Genomic DNA, 27,713 nt, shown 5'->3' with positions numbered 1-27,713 from the left:
GACTCCTACATCCACTATTATTTTATTGATCTCTAACTATTTCTATGATATTGCCCAGAAGGCATACAAAGATGAAGAAATATAGTATTTACAGAGAGAAAGAATTGAGCTTTTATCTATGGTTAGCTCTCATATGCCCAGCCTCCCCTCTTCGGGAAGAGAAGTGCCAATTTATACACCTAAACACTCAATATAATTAGTATTTTACAAGTTGACTTGACACATGGAAGGCTCTCGTTCATTTATCTCTTGGAAGGAGATAAGGTTGGTAAGAATATCTTTGAGAATATATGGGTTTGGCAGCTAATACAGAAAGACATTTATTAGACTGACATAAGCATGACTTTTGAGGCATAACAGATTGTTTCCATCCATCTCCCAGATTTAGTCGTAAAAGCCAAATATAATTGTTTCCCCACCATGAATTCCAATTCAAAAACTGCATCAGTTTGAAAGCAGAAACAATTTCCATAAGTGGCGCAACAAGATAATGTTTTCATAAAACATAAAGCAAACCTATGAATACAACAAATTAGAGGTCCCAGCATAGGGTGAATATTATATTACAAGAAATCGATCAATTTCATCAACAATGAATCTAACAACAACAAAAGCCACCTGAAAATGTTTTCGTGCTTCTCGCTTTGTCTCTATGAGATAATTAGTTTAACCACAACACTAAACACATTAATTGAGCTTGACTTTTTGTTGCCCACTTGGCTAGACATTGATTATATTTCGTATATGATTATTATATAGTTTATATATAACTTATAGTTGGAGCAATATGCCATCAATATCACATCAGTACAACCAAAGTTTCAAACGTATAATACACATCCGATCATGGATACTCTTCAAAGAAATGATCTACAGGAAATTCTGTCGCTACCAACGAACTCTATCCTAACGCAAGGAGAAAACTTTAGAACATACAAGCAAGTCCAATGATTGCAGCCTGTTTGGGCATTGTCTTCTGACTTTCTTTTGTTTTGTTTCTAATCTAGGGTATGTCTTGAGGTAGGAAGAGTTTTTTTTTTTTTTTTCGTTGTCGTTTTTTTTGTATTTTCATAGCTTTGTATGGGCTATTGTTTTGGGTCCTAACCCAGGGGATTATCCTAAGATAGGTTGATTGCCATAGAGTACCGTATAGAATACTGTATGGGTTTGTGTTGTGATCATATCAATCCGACACACGTTCAAACCTGATATATAATCGAAATACAATCTAAAAAAAAAGTTTAGAAATTACTTTATGAAAACATGCGTTGAAAGTTATATATGTATAGATTTATGTAGCTAAATTATAAATCTAAACCCTTGATATGGAAAGTATGTGAACATGATAAGCAAACTTTTGGTACAAGTCGAGACATTTGATTAATTTCTATTTGAGTGGAGCCGGCGGGTGTCTTCATTAAATATTAGGGTATCACAGTTAAATTATTTGCTTTTGGACCCGAGAAAAAAAGATGAAGCATAAACTATTTAATAATCGAAAAGATAGGAAAGTGGCATAATGGAAGACGCATACAAGAACATATTTTATAATGTTATTATAAATCATTTCCTAAAATGGCAACAAGAATAGTGTTAGTGGTAACATACAGTGATTCTTTGACACTGAACTGGAAAATCCCACTTAATTAATTGGTCAAAATCTCAGACTTAACCCCCCAAAATGGACTGGTAGATATAAATTTATAACTAATGCTACCCCAGTGGAAGAATTAATAGATTTCGTTGAGCACTTAATGAGTCTCATGTCACTTTATGTTTCCTTACCGAATACTATATCACAATTCCAATTTTTTTATGTCTTGAAAGACAAGAACCAAGAGTGAGAAAACTAAGTAAGTCCATCTTTTTGTACTGATATGTAAAGATTTGATGAAGTTTTCGTATTCTATTGTGCTCTCTCTCAAATTATTAACCAATCACATGATGAACCAAACAAGCAGTGGAAACCCCTAGAACGAAGGAAAGATAGATTTGAATATTGAGACAATGTGTTCAGTTGGGCGGCCAATTTCTTATCTCTAGCTTATTTTATTATAAAAGTACTAACACTCTTAACAGTGTTCAATACATCAGAAATCTTCTTCTTCAGTTTTCACCACTACCAAGATTATTATTGTGATAGAATATTAATTTATTTATTCTTTATGTAGCATTGAGCCAATGTGTTCACTTCAGCTCATTACTAGTGTTTTTGTTTGATTTGATCTTTATTTATCTTTTCTGTGAGCATATAATATGAAGCGATGAAACGGACACTTAGCTTTTGCATTGCAATTTTTTATTTATTATAGATAAAAGTTTTGGTTACAGAAAGACGCGACTCCTGCTTTGACACATCAAATTACGATCATTTTTTTCTTCTTTTTTTAAAAAAAAAAACTTTTAAGATGCCTTAACCAAGAATCTTGTCTTTGGTATGTTATTGGTCGATCGATATGATGTTGAAGTCTGGGAAATAATGTCGTCAAGCTTGTTAATATGACACAATGTAAAGAATAATGAGTATTATAGTTCTCTAATTGAGGTTATATACAAATAAGATCTAGTTATGCACTTGAATTGAGATTCTTTCCTGAAAAATTAGAAAGACCTAATACTATTGTATACACACAGCACAGGTTAAGATTATAACATATCAAATTAATAAAGTATCCATATCCTAATATCCATTCTCAATTAGGAAATAGAGAATTTGATTGAAGTAACAAGCCATTATGATCGAACATTTATTTATATATATATACATGCCTGCATGAACAATGGCTTTCATATGTTGACAAATTTGAGGCGTCTTTAAGTTCTTGGAGAAACTTCATGCGTGAATATAATATAGTTTATTTGTGGATGAAGTTTTGTTAGATAGATTGTCGTAAGGTTCAGAACATTCCTATATACATGTATATATAAGCTTTGATAATTATAGGTGAAGTGGTTGATTTTTAAACTAAATAAAATAAATTAAATGGAATAACATTATCATAACCTAATTAATTAACTAAAACAATCTGCAAAAGAAGACATACTCCTCAGGACTATCTCCTCGATTTTTTCTTCTCGTTTTCCTTTAGAGCAGTTCAAAATTTTTGCACCATATGAAGGCTTTAGTAAAATCCGATCTTCAAACCCGTATAAAGTGAATAGCAAGACATTGGAGACTATATAATAAATAACATTGAATATTCTTGCTCAGAAACAATACCCATGTGAGTTTTGTACGTACAAAGGACTTAACAAATACATATACAAAATGGTTAAGGTTTTGTTTATATAATTAATATCATGGTATACGTACGTTGGATATAAATGTTTAACTGATAATCAATCAATTAGGTATATTCACAAGCAAAAGTGGCTGGATGTTCATCTACCTCTTTAGCTCGTAGACTTATTACTTGAATATAGTTCATTTAATTGTTTCCTATTTTTGTTATCAATTATGTTATGTGTCTCAGAAGAACATACATTGACAAAGATGTAAAAAAAATTATATTTTAGCTATTAATTTAAGCATGATTAGGGATATTGATTGGCTTCAGCAGGACCAGTAGTACAAATAGTAACATGGACTAATTATCGAAACAAACAAAAGGTCGGTATTTCATTTTCTTTTTAAAATGATAATTCTATTAGGATGCCTGGTTGTGCTAATCAATTCCAGTTCAGAAAGGAAAGGGATTTGTTCAAGCTAAGACAAGAGACAACATGAAGAAGAAAACAAACAAAAATCTAAGCCAAATCAAATATAACTTTCATAGGAATTATGACGTGTCCTCTTGTCTTTTGCCCAATTGGCCACTACTCTTGTATCTCCCTCCCAAATTTTTGATATCTTTCCTTATCGTTAAATCAATTCTTATTAATAATGTTTTTCAAATCCCAGCTGTTTAATTACTAACTTCCATGAACGAATGAATTAACTTGTGATAAACCATGTTACCCTAATAGAGTTATACTTGTATAAGCTAGACATCTAATACTTCCATTTAGAACACAGCCAAATAATTAATGAATTGTTCAGGAGTACTGAATGTGCATTGTTAAAAGCCAATTCCATCTCGCAACATGATTAAAAGCATATTCAGACCTACAGCGAAAGAGAGGTGGTTTATTCCAACGTCAACATTTGCATCGACAAAGAGCTCGTTGGAAAAATATATTTTTTCTTGTAGTGGAGGTATATTACACCAAACCTGTTCCTATTTTAAGATCATAAAAATAAAAACGAAAGCACTATATCTTTGGCTTTAACCACAAGAATTCATTGCAGGGCAAGTGGGTACGTACCTTAACTATTCCGATTTCTGCAGCAATCAAAGAGGCACTAAATAGAACAAAAAAAATGAAGAATAGCAGATCGAACGTGTTCTTGTTTTAGTTGAGCACACATGCCATGATTGCATGCACATACACAAAGAAAACTTTATAATATACATTAAACAAGTGCTAAAGAAGCAAGCTAGACAATAGAAACAACAAAGGAGAGATGAGATTGAGCTAGCGAACAATGTGAATAATAAAGAGAAGATCGATGGATCTTTTTTGGGCACATGCCTTGTCTTTTAGTAGGCAAAATGCTTCAGAAGAACATCATGATCTTCATTTAAATTGGTTTACTTTGCCAGCTGCTTTTTTACGTCCTCTTCCAGGTTTTAGATCTTCTGGGGTTTTATTAGGCCCATATCGGCCAAGCCCAATTCATCTATATAGCCCCTTTGACACCTCTAAGTATAACAAACCCCATTTTTTATTTATTTTTTTAATTTTTATTTTTGTGACTGGTGTATCTAAACCAATTTGCATGCACCTCGACTAGTTTTCGGAGTCTATTGAATACCCTATAAGTCCAATTGATCAAGTAAGTCATAAATATAGTAGATGATCAATTGATGGGACTTGAACATAAGTCATCTAACTAACATAAAGTTTTACCATCGGTTATGTACGACAATTATGACTGATAAAATGCCATATTTATTGTGCAAAGTTTGCAAGTTTATGAGCTTTAAATAAGAATGTGGCATTATTAATGAAGCTAATTTATCCTTATACACAATGTATATTATATTGTTCTCCATATAAATAAGTCATAATAATCAAGATTAGAAAAACAAAAATCATAATCAATCTGTTAACAAAGCTCTCTAAAACCATGCCAGGGTGACTGTTGCAAACAGCATCATTGTTAATGCACGAAGATTTCTTGCACAGTTACTTGCTGGAGCAGGTCCTATATCACATAAATAAAAGTATAAACATTGATCAAATATATTATAGTTTTGAGTGAGTTTGATATATTTATTTATCAACATTTATAAAATATCAAATATTGCATAAATATTTACCAGTTTCAGTTGTGGATCCCGATTTTACTGGAGGTGGTGGTGGATTAGGCGTTGGCAGGCCCAACCCGAGCCCGTCACAATCTGCTCCAAAAGAGCCTGGAAAAAAACAAGCAAGCCCACAAGATTACAGGCTCATACATCGGAACACCTTCAACTATTTAAATCATTTAAAAAAAAATCTCCAATACCATTCCAATAATATTTTAGTAACATCAAAATAACACAACCCATTATATTGAAACAGACAAAATACCATTTAACAAGATGATTATGTATTAGTGTCACAAATTAAATTGTTCAATAGTAATTTATCTATGACTATAAATTAATATCAAAATTTTAAGTTGATATTATTAACCTTATATGATAATATTTTTATCTGAATGTGTCTAAAACAAATTTTTTTTTTTTTTTTTTTTTTTTTTGGTGGTTGTTTTAAACAAAAGTATAATATAAAGTAATACTATTTATCTCGTCACACCATATATGGTAGTAGGGATGGGCGTGGACCAGAGACCCCATTTTCCGGGCCCAGCCCATTCCTGGGACAGTATATCGGGGAACCCCATCCCCGGCCCGGGAAGGTGTGACTTCCCTCCGTCCCAGCCTTGAAGAAAATTGAAAATTTTAATCTTGTATTGTTGGGCTTAAAAATAAAAGGTCCAGGCCCAGATTGGTAGTAAATAAGCTTAGAAGAAAAGGCTCAGGTCAAGTCAAGAGTTAAGGCCCATGGTCAAGAGATGTGAAAATCACAGCCTACTCCCTTCAGAATAAGGGAGTGGGGACGGGGAATTTCATTGGGTCCGGGCTGGTGGTCCCTGACTGTTTCGGGGAATCTCCACCCTGTTCACAGGTCGGCTTCCCGACAGAGTGAGCCAAAACCTCGTCCCTAGGTTGTGGTATTGGTATTGTTATTATATTAACCTATCACTACTTTATTTACTATCATATTACATACGACAACACATCAATTGATAGCAGATGAATAGAAAACCCAAGGATAAAATAGTTTCAAAAGGGGGAAGTGACTTACAGGTATCTAAACAAGCCAGGCTGCGTTGCCGACAAATTAGCAGCGCCCTGAGAGCACTGGCATTTGTATCCAGTTTCATTGGCAACACAAGTTCCTTTTCCGCACCATACAAGAGCACAACTGTGAAACAAAATTACATAATTTTAATTACACCATCTGAAAAACATAATCTTGATTAACTGAAAACTATTTATGCTTAATTAATGATGTCCATAAATGTACCGTTTAATTGAGGCAGAGAGAGTGCTGGTGAAGATGCATGTACATTGAAGATCTATCGAACCTGAAAATAACAATTCATCAACCAATTCATCCTTTTTTTTTTTTTTTTTTTTTTTAATGATCAAGGGTATTCGAATAGTCTGTGCACACCTCAACTAATCTCCCAGAATCCTAAAATACTAATTGGATAAGAACTCTAATGACACCTCTATTAGAGGCTGAAATGAAACGAACTCAAAATCTTTTGAATAATACATCTAAAAATCCTAATGACCACTTGATTACTCAATAGTAGTTACAATAAATTGTTTCACAATCTTTTGTGATCGGCTTGGCCTATTTTAAGGCGTAAAATATTGAAAATACCATGACATGATTTAATGTATATATATAATCTATATGTATGTACGTAATTATAAACTTTATTGAAGCAAATATTATTTGAAATTTCATGTCCATGACATAAACATTTTGAACATAATTTCATGAAAAAGTGTAAAATGAATGATCGGATAATCTGTATTTATTCATACAGTCGTCAATTAATAAAGGGCTTCATCGTACGCATGTGCAAGCATGGATAATCAAATAAACATAGTAATTATGATATATTAATGGGGGTTTTCTCAACCCTCCGACATTTAATCAAATAACAAAGTTTCCCCCAAGATTTCAGAAATACCCACCTTTAGAATTTAAAACATAATGAGTTAATAAATATTTTATTATATCACCCCTTTTCATTTATTTTAACACAAAAAACTTAACAATAAGAGATTTTACTATTACTTTAACTACGGGGGATTTCTGTAATGTGATTATACTTTAGGGGGATTATTAAAACACTGTATAACTCTTAAAACATTTTACATTTCAAAATCACATTCCTTCTTATCCTCGTTCTACTTCAAATTTCACAATAAAACGCCACGATTTCTTCTTCTTCCTGCCGAAAAATAATTACAGCATAATTTATTAGAGTAATGTATATTATAATAATATAATTAAGTGTTCGGTTATTTCATCATTTTAGGTTTCAGAAATTTATCTATCAGGGGTTCAGTTTCAGATTTGAACTTATGAAACAAGGGGAGATTTTGGATTTAAAAAAAAAAAAAACAAGATAAAAGTAAAAAAGAAATGGAAGAAGAAGACTCACAGTTAGGAAGAACACAAGAAGGGAAGGTCAAGGGACCAATCTGAATCTTCTTCCAGCCGGGATTGCATTCCATTCAAAACCGAGCACTGAGGAATTGGAATCCTTGCATGTTCCTTCCCCACAATTCACAAGTGCACAACCTAAACCTGTAACACAAATGCAATCGTCAATCATTAAAAAAACCCTTTGAAAAGTAGAGTGTCAAGCATATTTTTATATATAAAACACTACTTGTTGCTGCTGCCGGGACTGAGAGATTGAAGATGGAGAGAGAGAAGATAAGAAGATGGAGAGAAATTATGAGGATGGAATGATTCAAAGTGAAGCTTTCCATTGTATGATTGGAGAAAAGTTGATGAAAACGGTTGACCACAGCATTTATAATGGTTTGTACGAGGAGCTGTGAAAAATAAATACAGTCACCTTGAACCTGAAGTCATTTCGATTCTTTTTTTTTTTTTTAAATCCTCTTTCTCGTTTCAAAACAAATTCTTTAACGTTTAATATATAAAAGTGAGAGGGAGAATATTTAGTATACCCCTAAGGTTTATGAATTTGCATCCAAATGATAACCTTCACACTTCTATCAAAATAACCAAAATTTGAAAATTCTATTAGTAATATCCCTTTGCCCTAACTTCGTTATGTTGCCATTAGTGTTACATCGGTTAAATAGTAACTTTGATCTTATAAGAGAAGATTTTTAACCTAATAACAATACAACACATTTAAGGTAAAGGTCTAAAGGAGTGTCAATGATAAATTTTTTAAACTTTGAGGGTTCATTTGACAACGCAAAGAGGTATTTGATAAAAAAAAGTGCAAAAGTTGTTATCCAAATGTAAATTTAGAAACATTAAGGGTTGTCTGTAATATTCTCCACATAAAGAATTTTAAGCTATATATATGTAAGATCTTGATTTTATGTAAATTATTAATTAAGTGTTGGTGTGATGGTGGTATTACAATATTGTATTGATGAAAATCTTAACGGATGCATTAATTAATAACCTGTCCTGCTTTCAACTACTTAGATGAAACTAATAAATCAAAATAGATGGGGCGAGACAAGCGATGGAAAAGGTAGGAAATCACAATTGCTGGGGACAAATTTGGTGGTGGAAAACAAGAATGCATTAAACTAATAGCCGTCTTCATTAAATATTGCTCCAATGGCCTCTTTCACTACATGCTTCACGTTTCTGCTTTTACAGACTTTCCTCCCCAAGACTAAAGATCCCATCCCTCACGTTATAAAATTCCTTTTTTAATGGGCATACATTCCATATTTGCTGATCTGTCTACAAATAGATAATGTAAAGAACACAAGAATCAAAGTCGAGATCACTAACTCAAGGGGTTAGCCAGATGATCAAGAAGATTAGCTCTTATCCTTGAGTTTCTGGATTCAAACCTTAGATCTACGTATCACAATAACATTGTAATTTATTTAGTCTTTTAAGCTTATACGGTGTTTAATAGAAATCTCAAGGATTAGTTAAGATGCACAAAAACTAGCCCGAACATTACTAAAAACAAAAAACATTGTAACTTACTTGATCCTTTAAGCTTGTAAGGTATTCAATGGACCCCAAAGATTAGTTGAAATACACACAAACTAACTCGGACACCCCGGTTATCAAGAAAAAAAGTCGAGATCGCTATATCAATTGAGATACAAAGTTCATTACATAATTAATTCAACACAATAAAAAGTATACAAGATCATTAACTTTTCATTCATTTGGGTACACCAACAGTACCGTTTAGTCTGAGAGAAAAAGAGAGGGATTAAAATGGGAGTTTAGGTTTACTGATAGCAGACATCTCCATGTTACATTACATTAGGTGAGGTTACATATGAAAGATGAAGATAACACAAAAATATGAGACATTAGAAAAACACTTCATTTATATAACGAATCAATCAATCATCACACGAGTGAAAGCAGCCGGAAAACATCAGAAGAAACAAGAACCCAGCAAATAGATACCGGGACAACAAAAAATGAATCCACTTCGACAATCCTTTTTTATCTTCCTTATGCTGATCCAAATTCTTGAAACCACTTCTCATGCTTTTCAATATCAGATTGAGAGACACTTCGTTGTACCTTTGTTAACGCTTCTTCAAAGTCACACATGGCAACAGGGTCCTTTGAAATCTCATCCTTAGGCATGCTCTTAATCTCATCACGAGTCTTTCCTGCTATTTTGCGTCTCATGCCATTCAAGGATGCATCACGGCAAACATTTGTCAAATCATCTCCACTGTATCCCTCTGTTCGACGAGCCACTTCATCAATGTCTACATCTTGGGCCACCTGATATGTATACATATCTTTAGTTAAGTGGTGCCTAATTTAAGGATGTAGATAACATGTCATTGTATATATTAATGACAAAACAGATCATAATGGATATAAACATACTTTCAATAAGAAAATAACAAGTCACTTGGTTCCTAATGCAAAACATAAGTTCAAATAACAGATTGGATAAAACTTGAGATGTACAGGGATTTCAGAATCATAAGCCTAAAACATTAGACACAGAATCCAAAATTGTTGTGGTAGCATATTACGGTGGATTTCATCTATAAATTTGCAGCATATAAGCATCAAAGATCCTTCAATAAATGATCCCCCAAAAGTAAGCGTCTGATCTTAGTAATTTCCTACTGGTACATCCTTCATTTCATCGAGGTTTTAGTAAAGTGTGTCATAAAGCCAAACAAACAGCTGAACACTTAACATGCTTATATGCTGCAAATTTATGCCACCATCAATTGTTTCGTAAAATATAAAGGGCTTGCATCTTAAGAAGAACCACAAATTTTAAAAAACAAAAAACAAGTTGAATAAGGTAAACTAATCCTACAATATGTCCACGTAAGAATATTTACGGCTTATCAAAATTAATTTACCTCAACAGTTTTCAAATTAATCCGAATAAGCTCCTTACGACTCTCAAAACTAGGAAGAGGAATATATATACGCTTTTCCAGCCTCCTCCTGCATTGAATTATGAACAAATTAGCTATTGCAGGTCAAACACCCAAAAGACAAAATCTCAGGTAATAGCCTAGTAGAAAAGGCATAAGCAAGTCAAAGAGCAAATTGAATTCCAAATTTAGACAAATTATGGAAAAGGCAAACCTCAGAGCCTCATCTATGTCCCATGGGAAATTAGTTGCTGCCAAAACCATCACAATTTTACGGCTGCCATCCTCATTAGTGCCTGAATTACTTACACCATCCACCTGAACTAGAAGTTCAGATTTCACCCGTCTGGATGATTCATGCTCACCTGACGCACTAAACAAAATAGTCCATTTTTACTGTCAGCATTACCAAATATTACATGAGGCAACACCACATTTTAAAGTAAAGAGAATATCTCCTTGGAGATGATTCCAAGGGCATACAGAGACCAATACCATAATGACGCAGAGATAAAGCGAGTTAAAAAAATTACAAGGTAAAAGGTTAAAGAACTACATGTTTCTGCCATTTATTCAAAATAAAATAAAAAAATGCAGAAATATATGAACACCAAACATGATCATGATGGAGGACTTACAAAAATATTCGTCTAATTAAAAAATATAATTATATTGAAAACTCTAGAAGAACAATAAGCTTACCCTCGAGCATTACAAAGAGAATCAATCTCATCAATAAATATTGTGCTTGGTGCATAAGCTCTTGCCAGATCAAACAAGCACCGCACCATGCGTTCACTCTCTCCACGCCATTTTGAGGCTAATGTAGCAGAAGATACATTGAAAAAAGTGGTGCCACACTCAGTAGCAACTGCTTTAGCCAGAAGCGTCTTTCCTGTTCCAGGTGGACCAAACATAAGCACACCTTTCCACGGTCTCCTAATTCCCTGCAAGTAAAATCAATCAGCTCTTTTTTCACAAATGGTCTATTTTGACACTAATGCAATCTAGCATGAGGCAAGTGATTTTTTAATGCAAGGAAATTTAGCAATTATAACAAATTTTCAGGAATGAAAGGCAATAACATCATCCGCTTCCAATTTTGGACCCTCCACCATGTCTTATTATAAAGCTTCTGTGACCAAAGAAATGTATTCTAATCAAACTTCTCCATTTCCACAAGAAATATAAAACGGAAATAGACCTTAGAATATCGATGATTTGGTTAGACTCAACGAAGGATCATATTCCATTCATCTTTTAAGCTGCTTCTACTCTTTCCAACAAATGCAAAATCAACTCAATAAAGTGATTTTTCCATTGACAAACGAGCACATAAATGTTGAAAAAGATAACAAAAGTGGGAAAAACAAAATTGCAACATGGTAAATAATTCATCTTTATTCTTCAAAAATACCTGAAAATATTCAGGCATCCACAAAGGAAGCACAACAGCTTCCTCTAGAAGTCTCTTTGCTTCAGTCAGACCAGCAACATCATCCCACCGCACTCCAGGAGTGGTTTCCAAGACATCCCTTTCAAGCATTGCAGCCAGATCTGGATCAGGTCCCTCATACTGAAGCTTCTTTGGTTTTCCATCTTCAGAGTCACCATTCTGACAATCGCACAAGCAAATTAGTTACCAGAATATGGATAATTTAAGATAGAATAACAACAAATTCAAATGATATAGTTTCAGGCACCACTTAAAATATCTTCATAACTAGGAGATACCATTAAAGTGTTTCACAGGCCAAAGCTATCCAATCAAGAATCAAACAGAATTTGTTGGCAATCTAGCCAGATAAAAAACAAAAACGGCAACCGAACCATCAAGAACAACATCCATATTGATTATGATATGCAAAAACCAAAAATAAAACTACAGTAACTTCAATCACAAACTAAATGACTTGAGAATAGTCATTACAATGAACTCCAAAAAAGTTTAACCAGACTTTTTCCTTTTGCAATCTTTTAACTAGATGCATCACTAGCACTAAATTCACTGCACAATCAAACCATCTAGTCTTATATCCGAAACCCAAACTTCACTAACAACTCAAAACCAGTACATAAATTTTCAATTATAGAAAGTGCATTAGAAGTTAGAACTTACTGCTGAATCTGTCTTGCTAGATTTTCCTGTAGTAGTGCTTTTCTTTCCAGTGGTTGATGCTCGAACTCCTGAGTTACCCCGACTAGAACCAGCTGTCTTTCCACCACGACCAGTTGTACCAGTTCTGTTAGTAGCACCACGAGCCCAAGCCCCATCCTGGGGTGATTTCCTCATACCAACTTGACCAGCCCTTGCAGGTCTCCTACTTGTAGTGTCCCGACTAGGTGGCCTCCACACATCAGGATCATCAATTGGGCCACCTGAGGAAGTAGGGTACTCGTCTAATGGTTGGAAAACAAACGATGATTTAGCATGAATAGGTGGCGAAGAAGGGCGTCTGCCCCCAGGAATTTCCTTGAACGACCTTCTCTCAGCATCCAACTGCTTCACAACCTCTGTTTCCTCAGAAAGGGCCTTCTTCACATTCATCCATTTTGCACGTACTAATGGGTCATCAAGCGTGTTTAAGTGCCTAAGATTAAAACAATGGTTTACACTTTCATTAAAAGAACTCTAACTTTAATGAAGAAATATATTTTCCCCCAATTTCAAATAATCTAATTTTCAATAAAATAAATCAGAAACAAAAATAATAATAATAATAATTTTTTAACCGGACTTACTAAGGGTAAAGAACATTTCATGGTAATAATTAATAATTAAAAATAAATTAATCGTTAGTTTAAAATTTTTTAAGCAAATGTAATTCTTCACCAAAACATTACTATTTTTAACTAGCCTCCTCATGTTCAGTTTTAAAAAAATAAAATTCCAAAAATAGAATAAAACTAACAAGCTTAAATTTCAGAGTAACAAAAACAAATATTAACCATATATTGCTAAAACACCCAGCTCAATGTCCACAATTACCCCCCAAAAAAATGAAAAATAACCAAAAACCTAAATGTAGAGAAAATTTTCAAAACAACAGTAGCAACTAGCTAACACAATGAAACAGAGAGTGAGTTTTCAGTGTTTGTATTGACGACAAAGGACAGAAAGATGCAGCAAAATTACTTGTTGATCTGAGCAATGGCGCCATCGAAGAAGATAATTGAAGTGTCGTAGAGTCCTTCGAGAGCGTACTCTCTCGCTAGCTTCAAGTGATCTTGCAAACCCACCAGTGAATTTGTCCCTACCATTGTCTCTGAAAATTCCCTAAAAATCTAGGTTTTCATTTCCCGTAAAATAATAGATCAGACTTGAAGAAGCTGTGAAGGGCGTGACGGCGACGTTTTAAGTGGTTGAGACTTGAGAGAGGGAAGAAGGAGAAAGTGAAATGACTGGACTAGTCTTGGATTATTGAGTTTTAAATGGGTGGAAAGGATGGGTCCGGGTCGGGTTGTAACAAAAAGTGTTGAATAAAATTTGAAATTGCAACTTTGGCATTTAGAAACATCATTATTAAAGATCTCATCTCTTTATAATTTTTATCTTTTAATCCTAACTATTTATATCATAAATTAGGATTTTTATTTCAGAGAATCAAAACATAAAATACCAAATATAATTATTTAAGAGTTGGATCAAGATCCCACATGAATAGCAACATTTATTAAATAAATAAATAAATAAAGATTATTTTAAACTTACAATTATATGAATCTAATGAAAAATAATATTAAATTTACTAACATTTATATTTTTAGGTTTTGAAATCCAACTTAAATGATTATTTTTTATATATATTTTACTCTTGCCTTTTTTATTTTGATTAATGAATAAAAAATTTCCCTTTTGAATATACAAATTGGCACAATCTGAAATAATAATTAAAAATTCAAAGAATGTGCATTCAAATCTAATATTCTGACCAAAAAAAAAAAGTAGGAGTTTGTTAAGTAAACCCACTTTTTTTTTAGGATGTAGGCACCTTTTATTTTCTATTTTTTATTACATATTTACCCTTCAAATGGGTCTAATTAAACACACTTATTGGAGAAATATTGGAGTTTTAAGGTTTAGTAACAGAAATAAGAAGATCAACAGCTTTAGAATGGAATATTTACACTCTTGTAATTGACAAACATTTTCTGAAAAGTTAATTTGGATACAGAGTCTGGGTACAATGACTAATCTATCCTTATTTTATTTTATTTTCTTACAACAAAAAGAAACTAATATTTAACATATGTTATGTGATCAAATTTATAAAAATATTAAACGTTGCCAATTTGATGAGATATTTGGGAAACAAAAAAACTAGTTTTTTATTGTGTCGTATATTTTACTCTTATGATAATTTCTTTTCACAAATACTATTTAACTACAAGGGTGTAAGTGTTCTATTCTAAAACCTATTAATCTCTTTGTTTTCGTCACTAAACCTTAGTGTGTCATGTAAAGAAAATAGGTTACCCAAAACCCCAGAGGTTGGCCTGGTGGTCGAGATGTGCTCCCTTCTTTGACTTCCTAAATTTAAACATTGGAGTCATCTACCTTAATGCATAATTGTGTCTTATCTGGTTCATTAGATTTGTAGGGTATTTAATGAATTCCGATGATTAATTAAGATGCGAGTAAGCTGGGCTGGACACCCCGCTTACCAAAAACAAAAAAAAAATTATATATATAGAGGTTACCAAATAAGAAGTCCAGCATGTTCATCAAACACGGTCAGGCTAGTCCAACAACATCAAGCCCAACCCAAAAAGCTTGACTAAAGCCCATCTGTGAGAAACCTATAATGGGCTCTCATCCTTCCCAGGGCCAAATAAAACAGTAACTAAGACAAATCCAAATCAAATGATAACACACTAACTAGTCAACGATTTTGTTTCCTGCCTTGAATTTATGAGTTTAAACTTTTAGAGTCACTTTTCTAATAACATTGTAACTTATTTAGTCTTTTAGACTTATAGAGTGTTTAATAAACCCCACGGGTCACCTTGGTTACCCCCAAAAAATCTACAATTTATTTATGTATAATTGAAAAGATTTAATATATACTAGTAATAAAATTGTATTGACTTCAGAAAAATTTTCGCATAACAAAATTGGCTGAAAATACCGTAAGATAAGGTCAATAGCGTCCTGATTTAAAGTAAATTTCCAAGTAATTACACTCACATACAACATCTATATAAAGAATCAATAACAACATAAACAAAACCAAAAAACAAAAAAAATCAAATTAAGAGTAAGAATGAACATGGCAGCCTCCAGCATGAAAACATGGGTCTTGTGCATGGCACTGATCAGCCTGCTGTTGATCAACCATGCCGTTGAAGCTGCAGACCCAAAGTTCAACCTTGCCAAGTCAAAGGGAGGCAAGCACAAGCGCGGCAAGAAACACCAGCCTCCCCCAGTTTACGGCAAAGAGTTTGTCGGGGTCGAGACGCTGTCTGGAGGCGGAAAGAAGAAGTTATAAATATTTGAATGTGATGAGGAAACAATGGAGAAATGATCAGTATTAGATGACGGCTTTTACAATTTGTTCTCATCAGAGATAAATCTTAACTGTAAAACTAAAAATATTCAGTAACTGTACTTGTAATTTGATTGAATATAGAAATGGTAAAATCCATAACCACTTCTCAGTTTGTGTAAAACTTCTAACAACTGGTGCATTTGAATAATTGGAGGGGTGACTGCCCCTACTGGAATATTATTGTCTGAAATTAGAAAGGTAGTCTCAATTATATATAGTATATTGGAAAGATGCTTCTCAGAAATGCATACATAAGTTTATACAGAGGCATATTGATTTAATAAATGCAAATTTTTGGAGGTGTTCTATTGCCTGTGTTGATTTATGGTGCTTAATTAATTAGTTTATGTTTCACAATTCATTACCATTCCTATACACATCTATCACAAATATTATATTATTTTTTTCACAATTACGAAGCATTCTTTTTTATCTATAGCTAATATAACGAATCTCACATTAGAAACGTATTGGGAAGGTCTTGGACATATAAAGGAAGAAATCACTCCACCTAATAGGTTAGCCTTTTTAGGTGTGAAACTCTTAACTCGTGATAAATGATATCAGAACAGACCCAATCCATCTTTCGATGTCCCGCCAAGTGCTCTCATAGGTCCACATGAGAGTAAGATGAACGGATAGGCATGAGACCCCACCTATGACGAGAGCATCATAGGATTGGATGGGGAGAATATAACAAATCCCACCTTCGAAACGTATTCGGAAAGAGTCCCTCCACCTAATAGGTTAACCTTTTGGGTGTGAAACTCACAGTTCGTGACACTAAGCTATAATGTGATGTATGTTAATTTGAAATGCAATTCTTCTTAGATACTGCAATTTGCTGTAAAATTACATGGCATTGGAAAAAACAAAACAGAATCTTTCTAATTTTTTGGAAAAGTAGGAAGTTTTTCAGCAACACAATCTTACTAGTGGGAGTATTTCTCCAATATGTGGCTGTGTATAACTTATGCAGGCATTTGTGAGAAGCATTTTCCAATATATATATATATAACTGAGACTACCTTTCTAATTTCAGACAATATTCCAGTAGGGGCATTCACCCTCCAATTATTCAAATGCACCAGTTGTGAAGTTAACACAAACTGGCAAATGGTTATGGATTTTACCATTTCTATATTCAATCAAATTACCAGTTACTGAACCATGCCGTCTTTCACCAGTTCTTCTAACCCTGTCCTCAGCCTATTGGCAGCTGATTTACAATCAGCTTCTACCAACCCACCAAAGGAGATTCTCAAATGCCCTGGACAACCGCATGCGCCTCCTGGGATCACAACCACCCCATGCTTATGAGCAAGCCAACGAACAACTGCATAGTCATCAACGTATTTCTCTGGAAGCCTTGCCCACAAGTAAATCGCACCTTCTCCTCCTCTCACAGCATCTTCTCCCAACGGTGACAGGGCTTCTAAGATGATTTCTTTGTTCTTCACAAGATCTTTCACCTGTTCTGTGACCCACTCTGGGCCTGTTTCTAAGGAGTGTAGGGCAAGATGCTGTGAAATTATCGACGCACAGATTGGTATATTGTCCTGAACCTTGAGAAGTTGAGTTCCAAAGCCCTCCACTTCCGAGGGGTACGCTATCTGCATGTATTCAGAATTGAACTCAGAGTTGATACACAAACTTTTGTATCCCAAATAAAAACATAGAAAATCATGGAGTTTGTGAAAGAATATTTCTAGTTTTACAGGTAAGATTTGTCTTTGATGAGAAAATAAAGTAAAAGCAGCTATCTAATACTGATTGTTTTGAATCTTTCATGATCAATAATGTCTAAATATTAAGCATCACTGTCACATGAGTCACTGTTTATACATAATTTTAGAAAATCGCTGTTAATACCATTCAAAAAGTTAGAAAAGAAATGCATTCGATTCCTAAAACAATCTGCTTTCCCTATATCAACAAACATAAGATGCTGAATTGCCACTTACGTATCCAACTCGCCATCCCATCATTCCGTAGGCTTTGGAGAAGGAAAAGATGTTGACTATGTGATTCCCTTCAATACACGAGTGTTTTAGACCATCATACATAAAATACCTGCATACAATGTTGTTCAGACTCAAATATAATAATCAAAAGTTTTTTGTATGCCTTTAATGGTGTATATCTTTTATGATAGTCGATGGACTTGCATAGTCGCCTGTATCATCCATCCAATTTATACAATTCGTCCAATACCAGGGTTTAAAGAGATTTGTTCAAGTAAATATGTGCATGAACAGAAGATTAATTCCGTCACACTACCTCTAAACTGTATTTTATAAGTTTCAGATTTAAATTATGATGAGTTTCGCAACATGCAACCATGCCAGAACAACTTCAATTTGTAATAACGAAACACACATCCTTGATAGTAAACCAACTACACAGCTCTATCAGCATTTTGCAGGCACCCTTTTTTATTATAAACAAACAAGCCACTTTTTACTGAACACAGCACAAAGATTATAACATGAGAGAATACCGTTATTTCAAATCATCTGCAACAAAAACAGAAGACACTTACTCGTATGTGTTATCTACTACAAGCCAAGCTCCAGCGTCTCTGCATAGATCAGAAATCCTCTGCTCAAAAAGAAAGAAACCATAAAAAGAAAATTGGATTAATCTCTCTCAAGGAATGTCATGTTAGCAGCTACTCATTTCACTAATTTCAGAAGATGGTGCAAAATATTGCAGGTTAACTGCAAACAGAAAATTTCCTTTCATTCTTTCATGCGTGAGCATGCTTAAAGAGAGAGACAGGAAAAAACCTTTAGTAGAGGCTCTGGAATGTAGGTACCAGATGGGTTGCCAGGATTAACAACAGTAACAAGCTTTGGGGTTGGTTTAGTTTCCATCAACGTCTTCTCTAACCAGTCTGAAAAATGAAGGCCACACCAATAAATGATCTGAACAGAGGCACTTTACGCAGGAAGAAAATGATTAGAGATAAGGCTTTTGTTAAATACACATCAATCCGGCACTGCCATTTCAATCAATAATATTTTATGTGTAGTATTATGCATGCACTGAAAACAAAACCTTTTGATAAGTTTAACATTTCATAATTCAAGAAACAAAATATCGGTTGGTAGTTTGCCACCCATTTTAGAAAAAACTAAAGGCTCCACAAAGTCCAACTCCAACATGCTATAATTTCACTATAATCAACAGCATGAGGACAATAGAAGATTGAAGGAGACCAGAAATGAGGTTATCTGACAAAATAACAAAAATTTAGATCTAAGATACCACATTGTCACTTCCAAAAACAAATGCAGCTGCAGATTTACATAGTATAAAATGAACAACTTTCTGAAGCTTCTCACCTGCATCAGGATGAAGTGTCTTCGGATTACCAGGACCAACCAGAATATTAGTGATGCCAGTCATCTGGAACGACATGTAGGCATTGAAATAGTATGGAGCAAACATAACTACAGAATCCCCCGCATCACATAACGTAAGAACAATGTTCACAAATGCCTGCCATTAGATGGGTTAAATTACATCATATACTTCAAAAACATCAAGGAATTCATGCATTTAGCCATGAAAGAGAAACATAAATATGATTATTGTTTTTAGTGAAACTTATAATTCATCTCAGTGTGCGCCAAAAATGAGGAACTGAAGTTCAAGAAGTTAAAACAATAATTCAACACAGGCAATAGAATCATCATCTTTGCTATATCTAAAATTCAGTATTTGATCTAGAAAATTGCTTCAGAGGATGTAATGTAACCAGATGATTTGCACAGTGAGGGAGGACAGGAGATCAATGAACAAAATTTACTGAGTAGAAATCTTAAGTAAATCGCAGAAGACGTGCTGTATTCATTTTATAATTCAGTCTCCACAGCATTTGGAACTATCCCTACCAATTAATCATAGAATTTAATTATTAGCTTCAATAGCAGCATATAGTCATTTCAAGAGGTTATATTGCTCTGCTTGGGGGCAGGGATAATAGTATACTTTAATCTACAAGATGTTAAAAAGATTCTGAATGAAAAAAGAACACCCAGAATACAGAAGAATTAAGCACATTAAGCTGGTAGCAGAAGGGCATCAAGAGAAGGTGAAATATAACAACTCTGACACTAAGTTGCACAAATGACCCTTATCCTCCTTATTGCTGCAGTTAAGAGATGAAAAGAGTTGACCAGAGCATATATTTTACTGACTAAATTAAAATATAGTATCCTTCTAAACTTGAAGTATTTATCAATTGATTCAATTCTCATATTCAATTCTTGCACTCCCTCAATGAGAATGATCAACATGAATTCTAGACTCTGATTTCAGTCACCTGATTTGCACCTGCAGTAACCATCACCGAAGATTTCTGCAAGTTATTTTCCATTTGCAACTGCAACACAAAGGAAAAATAATTAGTTTACAAGAATTTTATTGATTTCCAGTCACATGAGCATAGAGAAAAATGCAGATTTCAAATTAAGACATGACAAACCACCCTTGAGAATTGGATCGGATTGGCATTCAAAACAAACCAGATCCATCATAATTACAGCCCTTAGTAGAACAGAATTAGATCAGTATGATCTACCAGAAGTTACCATCATACTAACACATGAAAACCACTATGACATAATTGTAAATTTTCCAAAGCAGCAGCAAATAAGGACCCCAGTGTCTCAGTCTTCCATGTCTTCCAAAGCTTCACCTTATCGGATACCGACAATCAGACCACTTGGATTATCAATGGGAAAATTTTACTATATACTTCGAAGGTATACCTTTTTAGTCAATGCTGCCCTTAGTTCAGGAAGACCTTCATCAGGACCATATTTACTAACCGAAGGCTCCCATACAAGTTCTTTCACCTTCTCTAATGCCTTTTTGGGCGGCTGCCAGTAAACGACCCCCTACAGAACATTTAGATAAAAGGGTAAGATGTTTGATATCTTACAATAGAAAATATTATAGGTCAAAAGAAAACAGGGATCACAAACCACCTTCAACAGGCTTGACAGATATTAAACCAACAAAATAGCTAAGAACTCTGATAAATAAACATGCATATCAGAAACCAGATATTCTAGTTTTATGTCATACTATAACCAAGATTTTAATCCTCAAGCACAGTTGCAGAAAAACTTGACACTCCTACAAAAATCCCAAAATCTGGTGAATTTGGGCTTGATGCCTCGATGAATAAATAGTAAAAGTTACAGTCTCAAGTTAAGCAAGTTGGACAACTTGACTAAGTTTTGATACTTGGACAAAGTTCCCTAAAACACTAGTCATATTTTCACTGCCGCTTTATAAGTACATTTTGGAAACACATATTCAATTAGGATTTCAAAATTACATACTCATCTCGTGCAAATGCCATTTCTCTCCTTATGTACTTCCTAAGCAAAATTATAAGGAAAGCACATCAGTTAACTTCTAAAGCTTCAACATCTGAAGTTTCACAAAAGCCAGCATTAAACCCATTAGAAGATAAAGAAAACCATTTTTCTCATTTCTCAATACATTAATGGCCAAACAATCAAAGTAATATAACAATTAGACTTTGGAGAAAGGAAAGAGACCATTTACTCCCCATTTCTCAATACAAATACAAAATAATACAGCATACCTGAGCCAAAGATACAGCATTTTTCGCTCCTCGGATCAGTTCCTGTATCTGAGAAAACAAAAAAAGAACCCCACTTTCACTTTAAAAAACAACACTCTCTTTCTTCTATGCACCATGAAAGCTTTCTCCACCCACTATACAATATGATAAATATACACACATATTCATGTAAATATTGAATCCATAAACAAACCGAGTAAAAACATTAACAATCCAAAACGGTTATCAAATCAATAAACACTTTCTTGTATACACCATCAAAGCTCTTCATCCCATACGATAAATGCATACATATAGAAGTTGAAATTTCATAAATTGACAAAAACAAAGACAACCCAGATTAAGTCATGAATAAAAACCTGAACCATGATCGGCATCTCCGTCTCCACAGCCCTCCTCGCAAGCTTTCCATAGGAACCCATCTCCTTCTTCACAATAACTCACCAACCCCAGCAAGAACAAACCTCAAATCCAGCTATTAAAAAAAAAAGCAACCCACCAAACCAAAACTCGACAAGTTTGAAACTTTGTAAGAAATAGATAATTTAAACAGAAAAAGCGGAGTCCTTTATGTTCAAGATTACAAGTTTCTTTGACTATTTTGACGAGATGTTAATATAACGCTAAAGCGAGTGACTTTTTAAGGTACAAGATTACGAATTAGGCACGCCTCAACAACCCCACCAAAGTTAATCAGTTATCTAACCAAAATATACTGTCATTTCAATAATTCTTGCTTAACCACTCCATAAACAAACAAAAGTTATTTAGAAAGTAGAGAAGTGCTTTTACCATATAAAGTTATAAACTTCTTGACTTTGGCTTTGTCTGATCCCCCCCGTCTCAGTTTCCGGGAAAAAAAAAAAACTAAAATACTTAAATAAAATTTAATTATCATTGTTAAAATTTTAACCTCAGATAATACATTTATTTGTCCATGTCACATGCATATCCAATATATATTATTATCTCTAATACCCAATTTATAAGGAAAGATACAGTTCTTGACCACTCTTTTTTCAATAGAATATTTTCCCATGAATTGAAAGTGCTGAGAAGAAAAGACGAGTAGCAAACAGGGGAATCTTAAACGTGCATTGCATGACTATACAACTGAAAGCTTTCTCGGGAATTCAACTTTAGAAAATAATTGATTGGCACATTCTTGGAAAGTGAGGAAACTAATCTTCAACTTTAATGAAATTAATGTCTAAACTTAGAGTTTGATTCTCTTGTTTGTACTCAATTTTAACCATATCTAGTAGAAGATATCAAGTACCAAACAAGAAAAAGATAGAAAGACATGGTAAATGGACAACTTTTTATATCTCACTAACGATTGTGACAGGCAGGAAACAAAAACCAAATGGGTTTGTCGAATTTGAGGTGGAAGCATGAAAAATGTTTTCATTTTGCAATAGAATAGAGCCATACAAAATGAGAGCAAAGAGGTTTTAGGACTTCCGGATAAGGCAAAAAAGATGCCTTTATCATCACACTCTTGCACGTTGAATCAATGCTCATATCACATTAAAATTCTCTGTGGATAAGTATTACAAAGCACACAAATAATAAAATTTATATGCTTGATTCCAGATTTTGAATATCGTAAAGGCCAATCTAATTATTTGACAAAATATCATTATCCAATGTACTTTTAGTTCACTCTTTCACTTTTCATTGATAATCTTTGAGGATTAGGGGGTCTCTGATATTTTATGTATTGTGAAGATTTTGGGTGTTTTTGCTAAATTTTGAAAGTTCTGTAGTTGACTTTTTTTGCAAATATCTCAGGGGCAAAATGTTTTTAGCCCGTTTCTAAAGGTCAACATACAACCTGAGGTTAAGAAATTGAAATTGTTGGCAAGGTAACGCATCTAGCTAGTGGACTGTGGAGGCGTGAAAGTCAAATCACCCTCTTGAACCGCGCATGGCTAATAATTTTAGGTTGCTATTGGAAGACAATAAGATTGGATTGGATAGGATTATACTGGATTATAATGTACCGATTGAGAGACCAGATTGGATTGGTATGATTAGATTGGATATATAGTACTGATTGCAGACCAGATTGGACTGGATGGATAGAATTAGAAGATTTAATAGTATTGTCTTGTGTTTGACGTATAGAACTAGATAAAATATTTATTTTTTATTTTTTTATAATCGAGTGTTTGGATCAGTTATGCACATCTTAACTAATTTTTGAGTTATTGACCTCCTATAAAGCTCAATATTTCAGGTAAACCACAAATGTGGTAGGTGGTTTAAACCTAAAAAGTCAATAAAGGAAACAAATTTTCTAACCACCAGATTAACCCCTAAGGTGAAATAAAAATATTATATTAGAAAAAATATTTAAAAACTTTTCAAACTAATTAACATTATTTTTAAAGTATAAATACTATATAACATTTTCATCATCTTAATTTTATAATAATTCTTAAATTATTTTTATCAAGCTTATGATATTTGAATACTAATTAATTAAAAGAAACTTGAACGGCAGATATATTAATTATTAATAAATAATTGTAATTATGATTTAATATTTTAAATAAACGATAAAAGGTAGTATACTATGACTTAAATTTGTAAGTCTCTTATGAAGCGTTCGTCTTTTTTAATCTAACATTGATGAGAGAGAAGTTAATGAAATTACATTTAGGGTTGGATCGAGGTAATAAGATAACGGGGATAATATTCATTATTTTGCAAGAGCTAGTTGGTTTGCAAGTAATAAAATAGTACAGTAATCTTTTATGGGGTAATCTTATACCTTGCTATGGGGTGTTATTAAAACATTACCGGAGTAATATGATTTTTCTTTCCATTTTCCCTAATTAAAAACCATTCGAACACAATTACCCCAAATGTCTATCAAATAACAATTACCAGACCCCATACATTTGAGAAATTACTAAAACACCCCAACCATAAAAAGTTAAAAAATACCCCCAGCCACCCAAGACCACCGTTGGCTGTAACCACCATAGTGGCCATGGGGTCAGTTAGGGGTGTTCAAAAAATATAAAAACCGAACCGAAAAAACGGTTCGGTACGGTCAAAAATTCAAAAAATCGATTTCCGATTTGGGAAAAAATAAAAAAGGGTTAACCAAACGGTTTTTTTAACCGGTTTTACAAATATATAAATATAAATTAAATAAAAAAATAATATATTATATATTAAATAAAAAAATAATTTCATTTTAGACTTTATTTGTATCAATTTTTAATATATTGTTATAGTGGTCAATGGATATGTATAAATGTTTAATTTTTATTTGGATATGTATTATTATATTTACAATTTAATTTAGGAGAAAATTAAAAAAAAAAAAGGGAAAACTAGTTAACCGAAAAACGGTTTTCCTTCAAAACCGGGTCGATTTCGGTCGGAATTTTCCTGAACCGAAAAAATCAGTTCGGTTCAGAAAAGTGGTTAACCGTTCGGTTAACTCTTTGAACACCCCTAGCCATTGTTGTGTAATGGTGCACGAACGCGGGATCTGGTCGGTCGTGCGCGGTAGGCTTTTCCTAAGATCTTGGGTTTTAGGTTGTTTCACGGCCAAAGATGTGGCCGTGAAAGTGCCCAAATCTATGGCTGTTTCACAACCACATCTTTGGTCTGAAATGGCCATGGATCTGGCATTTTCGGTCATGGATTTGTGATCCATGACCATTTCCAGCTTTGTCGGCGCATGATTGGCCATATACGGCCAGTCATGCGCCATTCCGTCGACTGTCGGCAGTATCCGGCGGTGGTGGCTGGCTGCCGTAGTGGCTTAGGGTGGGTGAGGGTGATTTTGCTACAAATTAAAGTTTTATATGGCTAGAGTGTTTTAGCAAAATTTCAAATATAGGGGGTTAAAAGAAATGATTCAAAAATAATAATAAAAAATACTATATATAATATTTAAAAAGAGGGCAATTTAGTAATCTATATAACATACCCATCTATTTATCCTCTCAACCAAACATATTATTCACTAATTATTCGAACAACCAAACCATTTTCTAAACATTCACAGTAATCTTTAAGGGGATTTTTTTCCGTTATATATATAACCCCATATTAAAACATTATAGATTTAAACGCCCCCTTAATGTCAACTAAACATCTCTTGTCACCGTTAGATCAATAATGATAATGGTTCATAAGAGGTTGTAACAAAATTAAGTAAAAAATGTAAGACATGGTATCCTAACTCAATAGATAATTATTTTCATACTATGAACAAAAATATTTTGTTATCATTCAATATAATATTTATTGTTTTAAATATACAATTAAATTGAATATACAAAAATTAAAATATTTTAATAATATTAATTTTTATGGTAGCTAAAGCAGACAATATAGGCATTTTTTCCCTTTTTTTTTTTTTTTTTTTTTGCAATATCTTCAAAAACTGCATGATCTCTATATTCTTTAAAAGCAAAACTAATATCCATTATATTATATAAGACTAAACAAGTTGTAGGATAATTAATAGTTAAATACCAAAACATTGTTCAGTAGCATTATTTAAAGGTTCTAAAACATTCATTAAGGAAAAACCAAGTTTTCAATGATTTTTAGTCAATTGATGATCATATTGTTTTATATTAAAAAAAATTGTGTAATAGCATTTTCATATGATTCACAAGATTTTAACATTAAATATGTGGACTTCTAACAAGTCATAACATTAGTTTTCATTTTTTTCTTTTTAACCCCATTTGCTTACACAAACTATGGTATTGTTGTAAACATGAAGGAGATGATGAAATAAATGTAATTGCATTCCTAATTAAAGATATTTCATTTTCAATTGATCTTAATATATCTTGGGCAATTAAATTTATCATGTGACAAACACATCTAATATGAAATAATTGACCTTCATAAGGTGGATTTAATTGTTTTGACAAAAAAATCAATAACTCTATCATTTGATGATGCATTATCAAATGTGATAGAAAAAAATTTATCAATTATTTCATATTTACTAAAAATTTTAGCTAATTCTTTATAAAGGAAAATAATACAACCACCAACGGTCGTGCACCAAATTTGTGCACCGAATGACGTGATAAAATCCTGACCGTTGATTAATTTTAACTTAATATTAATCAACGGTCAAGATTTTGTCACGTCATTCGGTGCACTACCGTCGGTGGTTGTAACATTACTCATTTATAAATAGTTACGCCAATATGTGGATATTCTTATACACGAAATGCAAGAATTTTCTTTTCTCATTATCAATCTAAATTAATAAAATGACCCGTTGCACAAATATATCCTAAATCTTGATTAGTGGCCGTCCATAAATCAGAAGTAAACAAAATAACTCCATTAAATTTACTATTTTTAATATCTATTTTCATTTCATTATAAATTCTAAAAATATCAGCTTTAAAGTATTTATAGGAACTCTCCTAAAAACAAGTTGTACACTACTTCGCATATACCTTTCTAAATTGAATCATCACCATGTGAAAAAGGTTGATCGGTTGCGACAACGTACTTGGCCATATAATCTCTTATGTTTTGTTGACTATATGTGAAACTGGAATTCTCGCCCATTATAGTATTTGATTGACTACAGGTTGAATCACACACCGATGCAAGTGCCTTTGTAAATGAAATTTGTTGTTGCCCTTTTAAATGTTGTGGCATTTTCTTGCAATGCTCGTTTATATGCCTCCGGAGATGTCTAGTGCCACCTGTACTTAAACCGACCAAACTAGAACCATAATATTTGCACACTGCGCATCGCACGTTTTCACCACGACTTGTTTCTTGTATTTGAGTAAAATGCTCCCAAAC

At 33.3% G+C, this 27,713-nt stretch overlaps 2 protein-coding genes and 1 long non-coding RNA gene across 3 annotated transcripts; all 3 read right to left on the bottom strand.

Annotated features, from left to right (window-relative positions):
* Positions 1–5,019: 5,019 nt before the first annotated feature.
* LOC116140133 lies at positions 5,020–8,238 on the bottom strand. Its single transcript, XR_004129563.1, has 6 exons — positions 8,009–8,238; positions 7,778–7,923; positions 6,619–6,679; positions 6,397–6,516; positions 5,364–5,459; positions 5,020–5,248 (listed from the first exon to the last, which is right to left on the bottom strand). It is a non-coding gene; the product is annotated as an uncharacterized LOC116140133 (long non-coding RNA).
* A 1,330-nt stretch (positions 8,239–9,568) lies between these two features.
* Positions 9,569–14,098, bottom strand: LOC116140110 (katanin p60 ATPase-containing subunit A1). Its single transcript, XM_031425745.1, has 7 exons — positions 13,858–14,098; positions 12,841–13,312; positions 12,139–12,336; positions 11,424–11,668; positions 10,936–11,094; positions 10,704–10,791; positions 9,569–10,101 (listed from the first exon to the last, which is right to left on the bottom strand). Exons 1-7 carry the CDS (start codon positions 13,980–13,982, stop codon positions 9,820–9,822), a joined length of 1,569 nt encoding a protein of 522 aa, XP_031281605.1. The 5' UTR covers positions 13,983–14,098; the 3' UTR covers positions 9,569–9,819.
* Positions 14,099–17,252: 3,154 nt separating this feature from the next.
* LOC116140107 (aromatic aminotransferase ISS1-like) lies at positions 17,253–22,560 on the bottom strand. The gene is made up of 9 exons (XM_031425744.1): positions 22,256–22,560; positions 21,897–21,944; positions 21,049–21,177; positions 20,601–20,660; positions 19,618–19,774; positions 19,060–19,166; positions 18,813–18,871; positions 18,235–18,343; positions 17,253–17,883 (listed from the first exon to the last, which is right to left on the bottom strand). The coding sequence occupies exons 1-9, from the start codon at positions 22,316–22,318 to the stop codon at positions 17,431–17,433; spliced, it is 1,185 nt and encodes a 394-aa protein (XP_031281604.1). The 5' UTR covers positions 22,319–22,560; the 3' UTR covers positions 17,253–17,430.
* Between the last annotated feature and the right edge of the window lie 5,153 nt (positions 22,561–27,713).

The sequence above is a fragment of the Pistacia vera genome, unplaced genomic scaffold (genome assembly GCF_008641045.1).
Source record: "Pistacia vera cultivar Batoury unplaced genomic scaffold, PisVer_v2 Contig363, whole genome shotgun sequence".
Classification (NCBI taxonomy): Eukaryota; Viridiplantae; Streptophyta; class Magnoliopsida; order Sapindales; family Anacardiaceae; genus Pistacia; species Pistacia vera.
The sequence above is the reverse complement of the archived record's forward strand: the minus strand, read 5'-3'. Positions and strand labels throughout refer to the sequence as shown.